We start from the raw sequence: 16,220 nt of genomic DNA on the forward strand, positions 1-16,220 counted from the left end.
GCCAATCAGCAGTGCAGTTATTACAGTTATTGCAGTTACACTGAAATTTTGGAAACTTTATTTACTGTAGAAAACTTCAGCTATTTATTTTTTTAACTTTTCATTTAACTCAATAAAACATGCTGCTAAGCCCGGGAGCTGTTTAATAAACTCATGCTTAAAGGTATTTGAATGAAGTTAAGTGTTGGAGTTTGTATTGTTCAAAATTTTGACACCAATATTTGCACTTTGACTACAAATTAATATAGGCTCCTAATATTAGTCATGGGCCTCCTTGACTCCAAATAATCGGTATCTGCCCTAAAAAATCCATATTGGTCTATCTCTAATTTCCACTACAGAGCCATGTCTCTTTTTAATAAAGTGCCACCGAGAGCCAGGAGGCCAGAAGATTCCCAGCCCGGTTTAATTGTTTTTTTTGGCCTTGTCATATTCTTAGTGTTTCCTTGTCCCTGTCCCAACTTGATGTCTTTGTACTTTTTTGGATTTAACATCGAATTTTGATTATTTATAAACCCTCAAAATCTGTTGCAATCAACACAGCCTCCTGAATTAGAGTTACATTGTGATCACTGTGGTTATAAAGTTAGTTATATGTCTACTACTCTTGTTGTCATAGTGACCATAAGCCAGCATTATATCACCTGTTGTTTTAGTGTGTGTCTCCAAAACTGTCTGTCTGACATTTCTCTCTGCTTGCATCTTCTATTTTCTAAGCCATCTAGTTATAGCAGACCACCACTGAGGGGGGCTTCTCCTTTTCACAGTTTTTATATTCTCCTTGATTAGGAATAATGTTGGATTTCTTTGAACAATTACCATCAAAATCAGAAAAAATGTCACAGAGTACAACAGACTGTAAAAAAAAAAAAAAAAAAAAGGATGTCCGCTTGCTTGGCTAGGAGTGAGGTCGCCACAAAAACTGCTCCCCCTGGTGGCTGGCTGCAGTATAGGTCAAAAAAATCCATCTCCCCAGACAATCCAGATGGGCTGTGGTCATACGTTAAAAAATGTCACCTCGTGGTAATGTTTCTCACGTCCGATTGTTGTGGTGATTTGAAGATATTATTTAGCTGCCGTGTATTCAAGTGCTCTTTATTCTGAAAAGTTTAGTTTTCATTAGTTATAAGAGGTCAGAAACAAGGCTTTACATCACGTTTTGGGATGACTGACAGCTGTCTTTCTTGTTTTGTTTTTTTTTCTGAGGATTGTAAAATATGTTGGGAGGAAGAGCCTCTCATCAGTATCTTGGCAGATACTGATGTTTAAAATAACCATTTAGCTGATACCTGATTTTGGTTTAATCATTACCTCTTTGTAGGGATGTTCTGATCAGGTTTTTTGCCCCAGAGTCCGAGTTTTTGATTTTGAGTATCAGCCAATACTGAGTCCCTATCTCGGATCATGTGATCAGATCAAGACATCCCTACCTCTTTCTGTTTACAAATTAACACCTTTTTTTTTAATATATCAAATTTTCTAGTTGTCCTTTCCCTTAAACCCGATGTTAGCTTGTTTTGTGTTTTCCTGACTGTTTGGCTATTTCAACAAATCACACATGTTCTCTCAGCATCTGTTGCTCTGCTGATGCCTGTCAGTGTTTTTTTTTTTTTTACAAATGGCAACATCACACTAACAAAAAAACCTCTTCCAGCGAGCAGCCTGGCTCATTATGCAAAGTACTATAAATGTTAAATCATCAAAGAGAAGTGACCGGTTTATAACAACATCCAGTTCATTTCACCTTGGCAGGAATATAGTTCAGTCTGCTAAATCTCACATAGAGGTCACATAGAGGTAAAAGAAAGTATTGAGTAATACAGTTTACCTGGCAGTGTTGGGCCTAGTTTACAATAAAAAAATTTTCCCCTGTTTAAATTTTTTACCCCTTGATTTTTGGATCTGGACTCAATAGCCACTTGTCCATGTCCCTTTGGTACGACTTTTTCCTGTCTTCACTTGTCAGCATCATTGCCTAACCACTGATTATGAGAGGTGAAGAAAGCAAGGCTTGTTGAGGTCAGTGGCCATGTTACTACATCAGCTATAGCCTATACTACATCAGCGTGGCCTGTACAGTGTCGTCGGTTGTAAATCTCCGGTGCTGTGTCATGTGAAATTTGTCTAGTGGTGTGCCTGCCTCCGGCTTTAAACACAGATTGCCGTCTTAGCGGCGAGCCACTGCATCCAGAGATTTCTTTTTGTGTCCCAGCTTTCGGCAGACGGTCAAAAGACACGCCGGGCACTGCAGCGGAGGCTGCTGTCCAAAGTGGTGTGGTCAGTGAGTTTGAAGGCCGAGGCATCCTGAGTCAGTAGCCTGTGATACATCTTTGGTTTTAGTCTCTGACGCAGGAATACAACAGGATATTTTCTGTGTGTTCATGACGTTGGTACCTGTTCTAAAAGAAGCACGCCTGATCCTCTTCCTCCCTACTTTCTTGGATAGTGCAGCAGACACTTGCCACTAAACTCCATTAGACATCTGGTTTAATATTCCCCCATTCTTCTCCCCTGGATGTTTCCAAGTTCATTGAGGTTTTTCTGGTCACTCCAATTTTCCACTGGCAGCCAGTGAGGCTATCCCAGGGTGGTTCCTCCTGGAGGGCTGTCAGGACTCTGGGGCCAGCCCGTGCAGGGCTTTCTGCTGCTGTTATGGGTGCTTTTTCCCCTCCGCATTTCATCAACTGCTCAGCTGTTAGAAAAGAAGGTCTTTCCTTTCCAGAGGGTACGGGAATGAAAGGATGTGGATGCGACACATGACAACAGGGCTTTGTGATAAAATGTAAAGTGTTTTCATAGTGGCTACATCGACGTATTTGTTGTTTTTTCACACTGTAGTGAACTTTTGGGTCTTTAAATCGTCCTTTGATGTCACCAAAAGTATTTTATTTTTCACATGAGCTTAACTACAGTTTAAAGTCAAATTCTGTATGTAATGTGTTAAAAGACTCATCTTTGATTGTCTTGGCACGTCACTTTTAGGAGCTAAGAATCTCATTTTTGATGGGTTCTTGGGTTCAGTGCACAAAGAAAAAACAGGGTCTTTATCACCAAGCTCCATGGCTTGTGTAATTGGCTTTTATCATGGCCAGACTGAGCCCTCAGCAGTGCCAGACCCACCAGGGGGTGACAACCAGTACAAGCCCCATCATCATCATCATTTTCCCCATGAGCAGCCCGACTCAATGGGCCCAGAAATGGGCATGCATCTATGGCCTGGGGAAACACCCTTTCTCTGGAAACTGCCTTTATCCTGTTTTAAACATTACAGTGACGCTCTGTTTGTGTGTCCTAGTGCAAATGTGTTTTTACCAGCGTGAGTGAGTGAGTGAGTGAGGGTGGAGGGAAGTGTGAGTGTGTTGTGTATTTTTATTATGCGGTGGGTAACAGCATTTGCGTCCATGTGTATGCCTGTGAACGTACATACATCCTGCTTGTGCGCCTACGTGAGTGAGGTGGGGGCAGCTGAATGTTACCACAAGCTGGTGGGGCACAGCTCTCCAGCTAACCAAAGAAGCAAGTGGTTGTGAGTCAGTCCTCATCGGGAAAACTTGTGGCCATGGAATTAGCTCTGCAGCACCAGTGCCAAGATAGGAAATTAACAGTGGCTTTGGGTGAAAATGCCTCTGAGAGTTCAGAGACGAGAATAAGAGGTGCAAAAACTCCCTCTGAGGTAAGAAACGGAAATGAATTTAAAAAAAGGCTGAGATGACAACATGTAAACAGCTTTAAAGCACTTGATGCAAAATACTTTCACAGTACAATAAAAAAGTTTATAAAAGTTTATAAAATTTGGAATTGGGCAAATAGCAAACAAACAAATAATATATAAAAGTACAATTTTAGTCCTCTGCCTTATGCAAACAAAGTTTTCTTCAGCTAGACTGAAACCAAAGCTAGAAGCCCTGACTGTATCTGCACAAGGGAAGCATTTTCCAACCTCACCCAGAATCCAGTCTAAAATCTGAAGTTTGATGAATTAATCTCCTTAACTAGCAGGAATCAGAATTCAGCTGTAAACTTCTAAATGATGCAGATAAGAAAATGTATGGAAATTCACAGAAAAAAAAATTGCCTGACATTTACTTCATTCAGCAGACTGGCTACTGGTTATGTCTTTAATGGCTATCTGAGTCACTGGTGGGTGATCTGTGGAAATTTAAGCTCGAAGCACTGAACTTGTATCTAACCACTGAACTGTTGGGATTTGCGGTTGGTGGTGTATAAAGAACTTGAAGGGGCCGTGAGGAGTTTGAAAGTTATCTTGAAAAAGGCTCCCTTTTACATATATGCCTGATTGTAATCCACACTTTCAATTGAGTTTATCAGCATCAATATTGCTGGTTACATGTTATTTTAAACTGCTACTTCTTAGCTCTCAGTTCGGGTCAAGCAGGACCGAATCTACGGCATGTCTAGGTCTCTATGACAACACCACATCAGCTGACGAAGTTCAGTAGTAAGATGAGATAAAACACAGAGGTCTTCTATGACTGATTTTGTTGTGATGGTGGACACAGGAGTCTAAAGGGGGCTTCACACCCCCGTGCGGCAATGCGCCACCTCCAGTCATTTTATTGAGGGACGGGCGGCAGACAGCAAGCGGTTTTGGCTGCGGCGGTGGGACCCAGGAGCGGTTGCCGCCCACTTGCACGCGCACAGATTTTCCCCTGCCGCCCGGAGTACAGCGTGTTGAACTTTCTGGCCACAGCCGCCTGGACGAAGAAAAGACGGAAATAGCAGGTTTCGCGAGGCAAAACAAGCAATGGAGGAGCTAATACTGCTGGTATCTGAATATTCAGAGCTCTACAATAATAATAAAATCTTTCATATGCACATCATACAGTAAACAGAAACTACTACTCAGGGGTAGTGTTTTTGAGGAGGGAGTGTTGTGAAGGACTTTTGGGCGGGCTCTGCTGTGATGTTCGCCGAATCACCTCTTTGTCACTGCCGCCTGTTACCCCATGCTCATGCCGCGGCGGCAGGAGCCGCTTTGAAAAATGCTCTGCATTTCAGGGGTCTCCGCTGGCAGAGAAGCGGTTTTCGGGGCGGTTTTCAGGGCGGTTACCGAGCGACGGTGTGAAGGGCGCTTAACTGTCTGACAGAAAAAGGACAGAAGAGCAGAAGAAAGCTAAATTGGAGAGTGATACAGCTGAATACTTGAAAGTAATTTACGACAGTGTGTGGAGACTCCGGGCCACAAGGTGGCGAGGGAGTGCAATTCGAACAGATCCTCCTTATAACATCTTACTTGAGTAAAAGTAATGATATCTCACTTAAAATCTACTCCCCTTAAAGTGAAAAAAATCTCTTGAGCAAAAGTCTTGAAGTAGCTGAAATTAAAAGTTCTTGAGTATCAAAAGTCAAAGAACAACAAAACAAAAAAAAAGAACAAGAAATAGTTGTTTCTCACAAGCCTTATTAAGACTCTCCCTCCCTCCTTCTTTCTCCTCTTGCTCCCTTTCTTTATTATTTGACGGTGACCTTTGGAGCGCCAATATTTCCTTATTTTTCAGCAAACACAGGAGGCACTACAGGCACACCTGAAAGATGAACCTTGAATCCCAACACAAGCGAAAATGTTTTTAGATACAGTGACAGGTGTCTGTCTTTTTCTAAAGCAAAACTAGCAGGTGGTGGTGTAGCTTTATCTCTTCTACCGCCAGTGGGTGAGGTTGCTTCCATCATGCTGTCGACACCGAGGAATGTTTCCAGGCTGTAAGCAGTCTCGCTGAGATGAGTCTCAGCTTGGCAAGTAGGTGCCAGTTATTCGCCCAAGAACACACAGTACTGATAATCAATACATGATGAGACAGTATTCACATTTTATTTTGTTGTGCGTAACGGCAGTGAAAATGTCAAAGTAGTGGAGTAAAAGTATTTTTTTTTTCTTTTTGATATAGTGAAGTAAAAGTAAAAGTCACGTTGAATTTAGAAACTCAAATAAAGTATGGATCCTACCAAAATCTACCTAAGTACTTTAAAATAAAGTACTTTTACTTTGTTCCTTGACACCGCTGCTTGTGGTGGTGTTGAATGATAAATCAGAGAACCCTCTGTTACTTTTCACAGCTAACATTGCTGACTTCCTAAATTTAGCTTCTAATTTTGTTCAATTGAACTTGTATTTGTCGACATGATGCTTGTTTAAGTTGTCTCTGAGACCTGATTCACCTTTTTGAGTCAGTACCCATCAGATACCTCATACCTAAATCTGATCAGTGCATCCCTAATCTGCACACCTATACAACACACCTCCTGCATTTGCTCATTTTAGCACAATGTGCCTTTAAAGATTCTGAGCTGTTGTTTGCACATTTGTTAAAACAGCAGTCTTTGGACACTGTTTTCAAACCTGTCACATAAAACGTGTATTTTATATTAGATGCAGTGATGTATGATTTCCTTGGTTGGATCCCTGTCCATCAATAACTTTGACATTTCTGACCTCACATGGTCCTGGATTGCCTTTAAGTGTCTGCTGGGTGCAGTGACATAAAGTCACAGGGTCCTGACTTGGTGCACAGATCAGAAGAAATGCTGTAAGATTTTAGCCAAACTAATATGACAAACACATTGGCTGTTTCTCTTAAAGGCACTGATGAAATGATACATCAACAAGGGAACCATGTGCTTCATTAAATGCAAAAAAAGATAATTTTACCTAGAGAAATTCAAATAATTGCATCTGAGAACATTACACAACATACATGAAAGGCTTACAAAACATTCCTCTGTGTATTGTGGTTAGCCTTGTTTCTGCTCCTCGGCCTCACAGATTACTGCCAGTTGAAGGGAGACTGGGGTTTTAATAGCCCACAGTCTGCTGAGGAGCAGGGGAGCATGTTTAAGTCAGCCCTCTGCAGCCATTAGGAGTAGAGTACCAGAGGATGCTGAAAATTTTAGGAAGAGAGACTTTGAGGTTGTTGTCAACCTTTTGGCTACGGGACTACTGCGGTCATTCGGATCTGTTTTTGTCTCAAGTACACCACTGGTACTCTTGTGTCAACCAAGAAAAAATATATTAATGGCCTTTTTATGCCTTGTCATTGTTTAAATGAAAGAAAAAACTGCTTGTTGCGCTTTGTAAAATATAGAGATAATGGTTTTATTTTTTTTTATTTTACTTGAGATTAAAGTCAACTTGTTTGAGGTGAGAAAATTTCCCTCAGAAACATTTTTAAATCTTTAAGATATGGTACACTGAATAATTAAACCCAGTTATGTATCAACTTATTTATCGGCCATAATAAAACCCCTTGTTTGTAGAGTGGGTTGGTTAGATTGGTTCAGTAAACACATTATAGGGCCCTCAAGCTGCATCGAGCCTTTGCTGAAATTTGTTATTATACCTACTGATGAATGAAAGAAGTTCTTCACTGTGAATGTGATCTGGTTAAATATATGTTTGAGTGGACTGGATTTCTGAGAGATTGATTTAGCATCGCCAAAGTAAAGCTAACTGCACAGGTTAGAGAATCTCTCACTCAGGACACAAGCGCTCACATTACCTTGATAGGCTCAGAGATCCTCTGTCCCTGTCCGTGGAGGAAGCGGGGAGACCTGCAGACCCCAGCTGTTTGCAGTGTGGGCAGCAGCACAAGGTGCTCCTGTAGAGGAATTCAGCACTTTGGACAGCACCTAGACCAACTCTCCTCACTCTGGAATTCCAACACTGCACTCTCGCAGACGAGGCCAAGGACTTTGCGGTTGGAAATGTGACCACATTTCCTCCAAGGTGCAGGAGAGAAGCTGTTTAGAGAGAGGAAGGAAAACATACAAATGCTTATCAAGGAGATGCCGCCAAACAGGAATTTCTGTGCTTTTCATAAATGCCAGAACCAAATTCACAGTAAAAGACGGTGTTTGCCATTAGGCCACATGGCAGTATGATACAAAATTGTAAATCCTTTTTTAAAATTCATGGCATAATAGTTTTTAGAACTCTTTTTAGGGGACGTGGGAATTAAAAGGATAGATAGGTCACTTCTATTAGAGCTGTCTTTTCTCCCCGACAGGCTTTGCATCTTTGAACTGGTTTTCAGTGCTTCAAGAAGCAGCTAAATAAGTTCAGTAGCCTTTAATGAGAAGTAATCAAATGGAACATGTACGGAATCCAGAATAAAGTTTCACATCTTATCATATCTGAGAATTTCTCAAGACAGATCTCCCTTTCTTCTTTCAGGCAGTCGGGAAGCAGCATTCACCTACGCCATCACAGCAGCAGGGGTGGCTCACGCCATCACTGCAGCGTGCAGTCAGGGCAACCTGAGCCAGTGTGGCTGTGACCGGGAAAAGCAGGGCTACTACAATCAGGAGGAGGGCTGGAAGTGGGGAGGCTGCTCTGCTGACATCAAGTATGGCATTGAGTTCTCTCGTCGCTTCGTGGACGCCCGTGAGATTAAAAAGACTCCACGCCGCCTGATGAACTTACATAACAATGAGGCTGGGAGAAAGGTAAAAGAGTCTTCCATAACCTCAAATGTTTTCCAGCAAAAATAAATTATCAGCCCATGTGATAAAGTATTTTACTAACTCAGCTGCAAAGAAATAAGACTGTGTTGAAACATGGATGCATTAGTGCATGTTGAAATGTATTTCTCTACAGAGGAGCAAACACTCCCAGATAAAGAGCTAAAAGTTTAAGGACTGTGGTGAACTAAGTTGCCAAGTTATTTATCACCCTGGTTTTCTTTTCAGCAGCTTATTTTGCTTGAGCCTATTATTGACATTTCTATACGCTCTGAAAGGCTGCCTCTTATTTTTAAGAAAGGGTGATGGCATTTTTAAGTGATGGCAAACCTCATTATGTCCACGTCTGTTTGTTGTTTGTCCGAACAGTCAGGAAAGTAAAGAAAAGGAGAAAGAGAATGAGTATGAGAGGTAAATAAAAGAAAAAAATGGTGTTGTGTCGACAAATGGATCTCATTAATAACTCTGGCTTTATTGCGTCCACTGGGAAAATGGGGCCTTGCCAATGGTTGCCAGATGGAGGACTGCCATCTCCTCTTTCCAGTTCCTTTCATGGAGTTATGAAGTGTAAAGTCAGGAACAGGATATTATTGCAGTTCTCTACACAGCACCAAAACATGTCACTGCTATTTGAGTGGGCCTATTCAGGGTGAAGAAGCGGGGCAACAATGCGGGTGTTAACACAGCAAACTGATAGGGTCTGATCTGCATGCCAGTTGGACTCTCAGGGTTAGGGTTGGCACTGTGGCTGTGTAAGTCAAAGTCAGATTTCCTGTTCACTGAAACAGTAGATGAAAAAATATCCCTCTAAATAAAAAGTTTTTTAAAAAATGGGCCAAGCTTAATTAGAGTTTATTTGGCCCACTTTTACCTCCTCAGCTAGTTCCTGGATGGCTAACTACTGGGTCTCACAGAACTATTTTCGATGCTCTGAAGAAGTATTTGAGATGGATGATATCTAGATGTTTAAAACAGTGAATCATAAATTTAGCTACATTTGTGTTTGGCAATAGACAGTTTTACCAACTTGCCAATATTTTAACACTGTATTGTAGCAGCTAAACTGTTATGCAGAATATGTTGATTTTCACTGAATCTTTGCCTAGTGTCTTCAGGGATCTCATAAGTATTTTCTTTTATTTTTGGCCACAATATTATCAGTGAGCAAATGCCTCCAGATGTTACAACCAATCAGAACCACAGAATCTGTGACATGGTGCAGGCTGCTAGACTAGGACCAAGATCCATTTCAAGTGGCTTAAAGTTCAACATAATTTTCAGATGTTTAGAATATCATAATTTAATTGCCTACCACTAGTCTGGAAGCAAACTCCAGCAAAGTTTATCCAAGGACGCAATAGTAGTGGATACAGGCTGGTATGCATTGGTGGCAGTCACCATGGTTTTTTGATTCAAGGAGGAATTAGTTCTGTCTTTAAAAGAGGGACCAGTTTAAAACATCCACAGTCAGGCAGGTCTGTCTTGTTGAGAAACTTCCCCTTATTAACTTGTTCATATATGCCTAAAACTGTTAGACCCCTCTGGTTTTGTGTTTGAAAGAAAAAAAGGTGCAACTGGTTCCCAGCGAAATGCTAGTGGTGGATAGAGGCCTTTGATTTGGGATTAAGGACTGTTGACAAATATGATTTAGATATCTATGGTCTTTTTTTGGTTAATCAAAACAAAACTTCTCATGCAGATGATCTTCTTTTCAAATTTTTCATCACAGTTGTTTGTTTTTTCATACATCACTACATTAATGTCAAAATGTGCTGTTAGGTTTTGACCCAAAGTCCCCATCAGTATAAAACTCATGATAACAATGACAGTCATTCTTGTATGAGAGAAGGGAGCTGTGCAACCACTGGTACTTTATTTTGTTTCCTAATGACTGATGATAAGTCAAATGAAAGAGAGAACTGCAAATACGATACAAAATGTGACTAAATCAAACCTAAGAGAAGACTAGGTCAGCAGACCTTTTTCTTCTTGCTTTGGGGCTTTGTGCTCAACGAGCAATCTTTGAATGGGAATCTGGTCACACTGAGCTAATTAGTCCCAGATCAGAGGCTTTGATGGACACACTTTAAGTAAATGTTTCCATGCATCTGTCAGACCCCTTATGCCCAGAATTCCTTGTGGTTTTTGTGCTCTACATTTTTGGAAATCCTCAATCTGAGTCAACATCTGCAGCACGATTGACAGCTTACCCCGTTTTATGAAGTCGCATAGTTCATACTTTTTCAATCAAATGTTCTCAAATCAAAACCGGGACAACTTGAGTCTGTACTCAAGACAGACACTGATAATGACCAAGTCTTGTGTTCATTTGGTTAGTGTCTGATAGAAATGATGACTTGTGCCGCTGGCAAGGCGCAGTGCCAGGAAAAAAAAAAAAAACTGCACTGGAAAATTGCCCTACCAACCAAACTCACGTCTTATACAACAATGACACGTGCTTTGTAGAAGCAAGTCTGAGGTTCTCACAGTTGTGGTATTTGTGCAAGGGCTATTACGGAAGTGTTAATATGATCTAATCAAACTCCACCCACTCTTTGCTTTTCTTGCATTAGTAGAAAATGAAAAAGGTTGAGCTCCTATTTTGAAGTTTTGTACTTTCTTGGTCCACCTTGCAGAGGATCAGTGCTTGAATGCTGACGACAGTACACGAGCAGGATTAGGCAGAAAGGACAGGACATTCCTCCCTGTTTGCCATATGTTGGAGATAACCTCAAAGAGAAATTAAATCCATCTCTGAATAATGGAATAACCTAAAAAGAAACTTTATCTGCAATGCCTCTTTGACTTTAAGCATCTGAATCTATAACTATGATCCACTTTCAAGCATGAGGCGACACCACTTTAATCTATTTATCACATTGATGTTTAAGCAGTCAAGCAATCGTCACGTCCAGCTGTTAACAATTACTGGAGTTTGTCTTTGTTTTGTACTACATGTGCAACACATTTAATGACACAATAACCCTGATTCATATTTCCCAAGATAATTGATAACTGTAGGAGATTCATGTTTACTGAGTTTTCTCTGATGTGGTTAAAGGAAGGTGGAAAGAAAAAAATGTGAATATTACCAGTAAGTCTATTTGTCTTTTCCACCAGGACATGCCATTGCTTGCCCTCTATTACCAAATATTCAATGTGCTTCTATTCTTCAAAGAGCTGTGTCATGCAGCACTCAAGCGGGATCTGCCAATTCCTGGATGCCAAATTTAAGTTTCTGCAGCATAAATGAACTGAGTTTGAAGCATAGTCATCAGTAGAATCAAAATCTGCTAGAAGTTTAAGTCCAGATAAGAAATACCCCCATTGTTTTGAAACATTATAAGTGTTGCAGTTGATCTAATAGGTTTGCATTTGTTGAAAAAAATACTGAGCTTGCTTTCAATCAGTGTCCTGGTACTTCATCACTTTTTAAAGATTGTTTTTGGCACCTTCAATTGAAACTAACATGTTTGGTCCCAAATTCCTGACCATATCAGTGTTTAAGATTCATAAATTTACTGTGATTTCACTCAGTTATTATGTTTTACTTAGGCATGTAGTGCTCTGAAAAACTGCATCAGGTATGATGTGTTGGATCATTTGGCTGCTATTTGTGCAGCAGGTTTTGTGAGTGATCCCTAATCTCAAAAATCTTCTCTGTCATTCTTGATGTACCTCCACTTAGTTCAATTCATTTTTACTTCACTATTTTTTTGCTTAGTACTTTTGCTAATGCTAAGCTAAAGTAACATAGTCTTCATGTCCCTTAACAGTATCACAGTTCAGAAGTATGGTGCTGTGAGAACTCTAATGCAGCCCACCTTGTTTTATTTTCTCTCCAGGTACTAGAAGAAAGGATGAAGTTAGAGTGCAAGTGCCATGGCGTCTCAGGCTCCTGTACCACCAAGACCTGTTGGACTACACTCCCCAAATTCCGTGAGATTGGCTACGTACTCAAAGACAAGTACAACGAAGCAGTGCATGTGGAGGTGGTCAGGGCTAGCCGACTGCGCCAGCCCACCCACCTCAAAGTGAAGCAGACTCAGGGCTATCGTAAGCCCATGGAGACAGACCTTGTCTACATCGAGAGGTCGCCCAACTACTGCGAAGAGGATGCAGCCACAGGGAGCGTGGGCACCCAGGGACGCCTGTGCAACCGCACCTCACCACATACAGATGGCTGTGACCTTATGTGCTGTGGGCGGGGCTACAATACACATCAGTACACCAAAGTGTGGCAGTGTAATTGTAAGTTCCAATGGTGCTGCTTTGTCAAGTGCAACACGTGCAGTGAGAGGACTGAGGTGTTCACCTGCAAATAAAGGACATGAGAGACTCAGCACCAGGAAGTGTGGCACCAGGAACTAGCTGAGGAAGACTCAAGCAAAGGAGATAATAGTGTGATGTGGACCAACAAATAATTTTGAAACTAAAGAATGGAATTTACACTATCAGCTCTTCGTGGCAATGTTTTGCACAGCAGAATCTATCTAATTTCTTTTCAGAAAATAAATGCCAAGTATCAGTAGATAATACCCCAGAACTGTACTATCACATAGAGATTGTGCTCATGTACTGATTTATCTACAGTGAAGTTGGAACTACAGGTGATGAATGACACCCTCAGTGGTAACTGTGCTTTGCACTCCTGGATTTCTAATTCTAAATTCTTGAGAGACTGGTGCATGGAAAGGAAATGCAGTTACCTGGGAGTTGATCAAAATGACAGCAGCTCATGAGGTTGTGACTGGCAGAGCTTGGTCAAGTCTTTGAATGAAAACCTTGAAAGGTTTTGTTGTATTTTCATTAAAGTGGAGCAAAGGTGAACCTTTAAATGAATGGCCCTCAAACTGGTTGGGGCTCCTGTTGGATGTTTGTAGAAATGAAGAACATTTTGTAATATCAGTGCGCTTGGATGCGCCAAAACCTGAGTGGAGAACTCTGTTGAAGCCTCTGCTGGCAACTGGAATATGGTGGAGTTTGTTAGCTTTCCAGTCACACTGGAACTGTCTGTTCTGAACACTGAAAATAAATTGTTTATTTATGTTATAGTATCTTAAAACAAAGCACTAACGGGTAGAGATGTCTTTTTTGTACTAAGTGTAAAGAAAAATACTTTTTAGAAACTCTGACTGAAGTTGTGTGTCTATTAGTAAATGAACCCCCAACCCCTCCAACACCTCATTTTTTCTTAAAAAGAAAAAACATCTCATTTGCTACTGGTGTGTGACATCAAAAACATCAATACAGTGTGGTTCACATTCAAACACTTTGGTTTTTTTCATTGTAGCATAGATTGTTTCCAGTCTTTTTCCCCTCAAGTAGTATCACCTTTCTGGATTCTTTTGCCATTTCAGCTGATAGACAGTAGATATAGAAAAGTAGAACAAATGCATTTAACTGCAAAGATCCTTCCTCATTTGATTTAACATTAAACTGATATGTTGCTGGAGATGTTGAGTGCTGCACTGATATTTTCTACTCAGCTACAGCTCACAAAAACTCAATTAACTCCCATTTCACTCAGTAAAATCTTACCTGGAGCTGAACCTTAAGTTTGTTCATTTTAAGAACTCGGTAAATGTGTTAGTGTAGTAACAGAGGATTACACCACACACTCATACATATTGTATGAAAGAAAACGCAACAAAACCTTTATAAATGAATATTTTTTGTTATTGATCCATGCTGCTCTTCAAAAGTTTCAAAGTAAATGTGTTTTACTTAACAGAGTACTAACTTGGGTCTGATCATTTCCTCTTGTTTGTTCCAGAAGAACAAACAAGGATTCCTCTCTAGATTAGCCCTAGTCTTCAACAACCATAAAGACAAAATAAACTCTATGACAACGGGTGTCCTGTTGCAAAAGTTTAGAAAATTTTACCATTTATGAAAATATTTAACTTACCAAAGTAATTGCTCGGATCTGGGAACACAGTGTTACGATAAACGAGCCAACAGTTTGCCCAAAGTCTCTAAACCACTTTGTTGGTGCGCACAATAGTGAGCCTCTCAAATTGTAGGTTATTATGAGTATACAACCACAGCAAGTAGATCTGGTTGAAGATGAACTCATCCGTCAACTGTGATTGGTAGTCTGTGATTAACAGTTTGTCAGACAATTTTATCACTGGGCATCTCATTCATAGATAACTGCAGATAACCTTTTCAGCAATGAAGCTATTTACTTCTTAAGTACTCATGCTATCATAGTTTACAGAACTGAAAACCATTTCTTCTCAAACAACAGTAAATCTCTGCAGTTGACCAAGCAAGAAAGAGCATCCTGGCTTCTGAAAAAATTGTTAAAGTTTAAAACTTATCCCAAAACCACAGAGGATCATTTTTACATGTCTGCCAATGGATTTACAGACCAGATATTGTTTCCATGAGAAGGATTTAGAGCTACTGGCTGGTTTAATTTTGAACTTTTAAAAGGGAAAAGCCAATCTATCTGTTTCACCCTATTACGATATGCTAAACCAAGCAAAGCTAATGGCTCTGTGACTTTTGGAGCAAACTTTGTGAGAAATTCATACCAATATTTTCTTCTAACAGAAGAAAAATCATTAAAAGACTTTTTACCATAACAACAGATGACTCATTTAATTTTTTTATTCTAAAAGAGGTATATGAAAAACAGGTGATTTTAGTGTTACCTGTTTTTCTTGAGATGCATGATGGACATCTTTAAGTCAAAACTGATGACTGATAATAATCTGCTGCTAATGGCCAATGGTGGAAAAAGTGACAATAGTTTCCCTACATATTTTGTATTATGAAGTGTGTCTTTCACATCTGAGGATAGGAAAAAATAAAATTTACTGATTAAATTCTGACCAGAAATCACTTTCCTTAGCTCATAAAACTCAAAGAACTGTTCTGAACCGTAACTTTCCTTTTTTTTTTTTTTAACTGTAGCCTGGAGCTGTCCTGTGCTCGCAATAATGAATGTCATGTTGAAGACTTCATCCAGTCACTGGATGATCAAACTAAACATGACTATTGTTGTATGTCAATCAAACTGTAAATGTGTGTAAGGATTACCTCATACAGGACAGGCAGGGATACATCTGCACACTAACAGAGGCCCAAACTACTGTTTCAAATACTCAAATAAGCAGCAAGTTGCATGTTCTTACAAAGGTGGATCATCAAGTTCTGTAAATTCAGCTGTCTTAGCAGATCTCATATATCTGTTATTTGGTACAAATGTTAGCTGTGGCTACTGTTGCTTTGTATTTCTTCAACACATCTTTGCTGACATTTCAGGTGGCCTCAAGGTTACTTGTGTTTAAACCATATGACTACTTTTCTCCTCTTGAATTGCTCACAGCATCAAAACATCAAAATAACTTAACATAGAAGACATTTCACATTCATATTAATGCTAATGTGTCTTATGTTCAAGGATGAATGGCTGTATGAAAAAAAACAAAACAAGAGAAGGCCCAGTGAGACATCCACATTTTATTTAACTTTATCAAGCAGTGCATGTTGGTACAAGAATGTTCCTGTTCAGTGTGCAGTTACCCATGTCGGCTGTTCCAACAAATATCCAAAGCCATTATTTTCATAAATTCTCTCCCTTTGAAGAAAAACACACACATTACATCTGGCCATTGTGTGTGTTCAGGTTTGAAGCCAAACTGTGTGGAAGTCTGCTATTCAAACATTCCAACCACGCTTAATATAGAAACTGCCAAAAGCGTTAGGGAGCATAAATCATTATAGATCAAAAA

General features: G+C 40.1%; 1 protein-coding gene across 1 annotated transcript in view; it reads left to right on the plus strand.

Annotated features, from left to right (window-relative positions):
• wnt7bb (wingless-type MMTV integration site family, member 7Bb) overlaps positions 1 to 15,087 on the plus strand; it is a 38,654-nt gene extending 23,567 nt beyond the window's left edge. The window contains exons 3-4 of the mRNA XM_074677516.1: positions 8,189 to 8,460; positions 12,321 to 15,087. Coding sequence (XP_074533617.1) covers positions 8,189 to 8,460; positions 12,321 to 12,800 — 752 coding nt within the window. The 3' untranslated portion in view covers positions 12,801 to 15,087. The remainder of the gene's footprint in view (positions 1 to 8,188; positions 8,461 to 12,320) is intronic.
• Positions 15,088 to 16,220: the final 1,133 nt, after the last annotated feature.

Source organism: Halichoeres trimaculatus, unplaced genomic scaffold (assembly GCF_033239565.1).
Source record: "Halichoeres trimaculatus isolate MK-OKI-2021-1 unplaced genomic scaffold, fHalTri1.1 fHalTri1_scaffold_10, whole genome shotgun sequence".
Classification (NCBI taxonomy): Eukaryota; Metazoa; Chordata; class Actinopteri; order Labriformes; family Labridae; genus Halichoeres; species Halichoeres trimaculatus.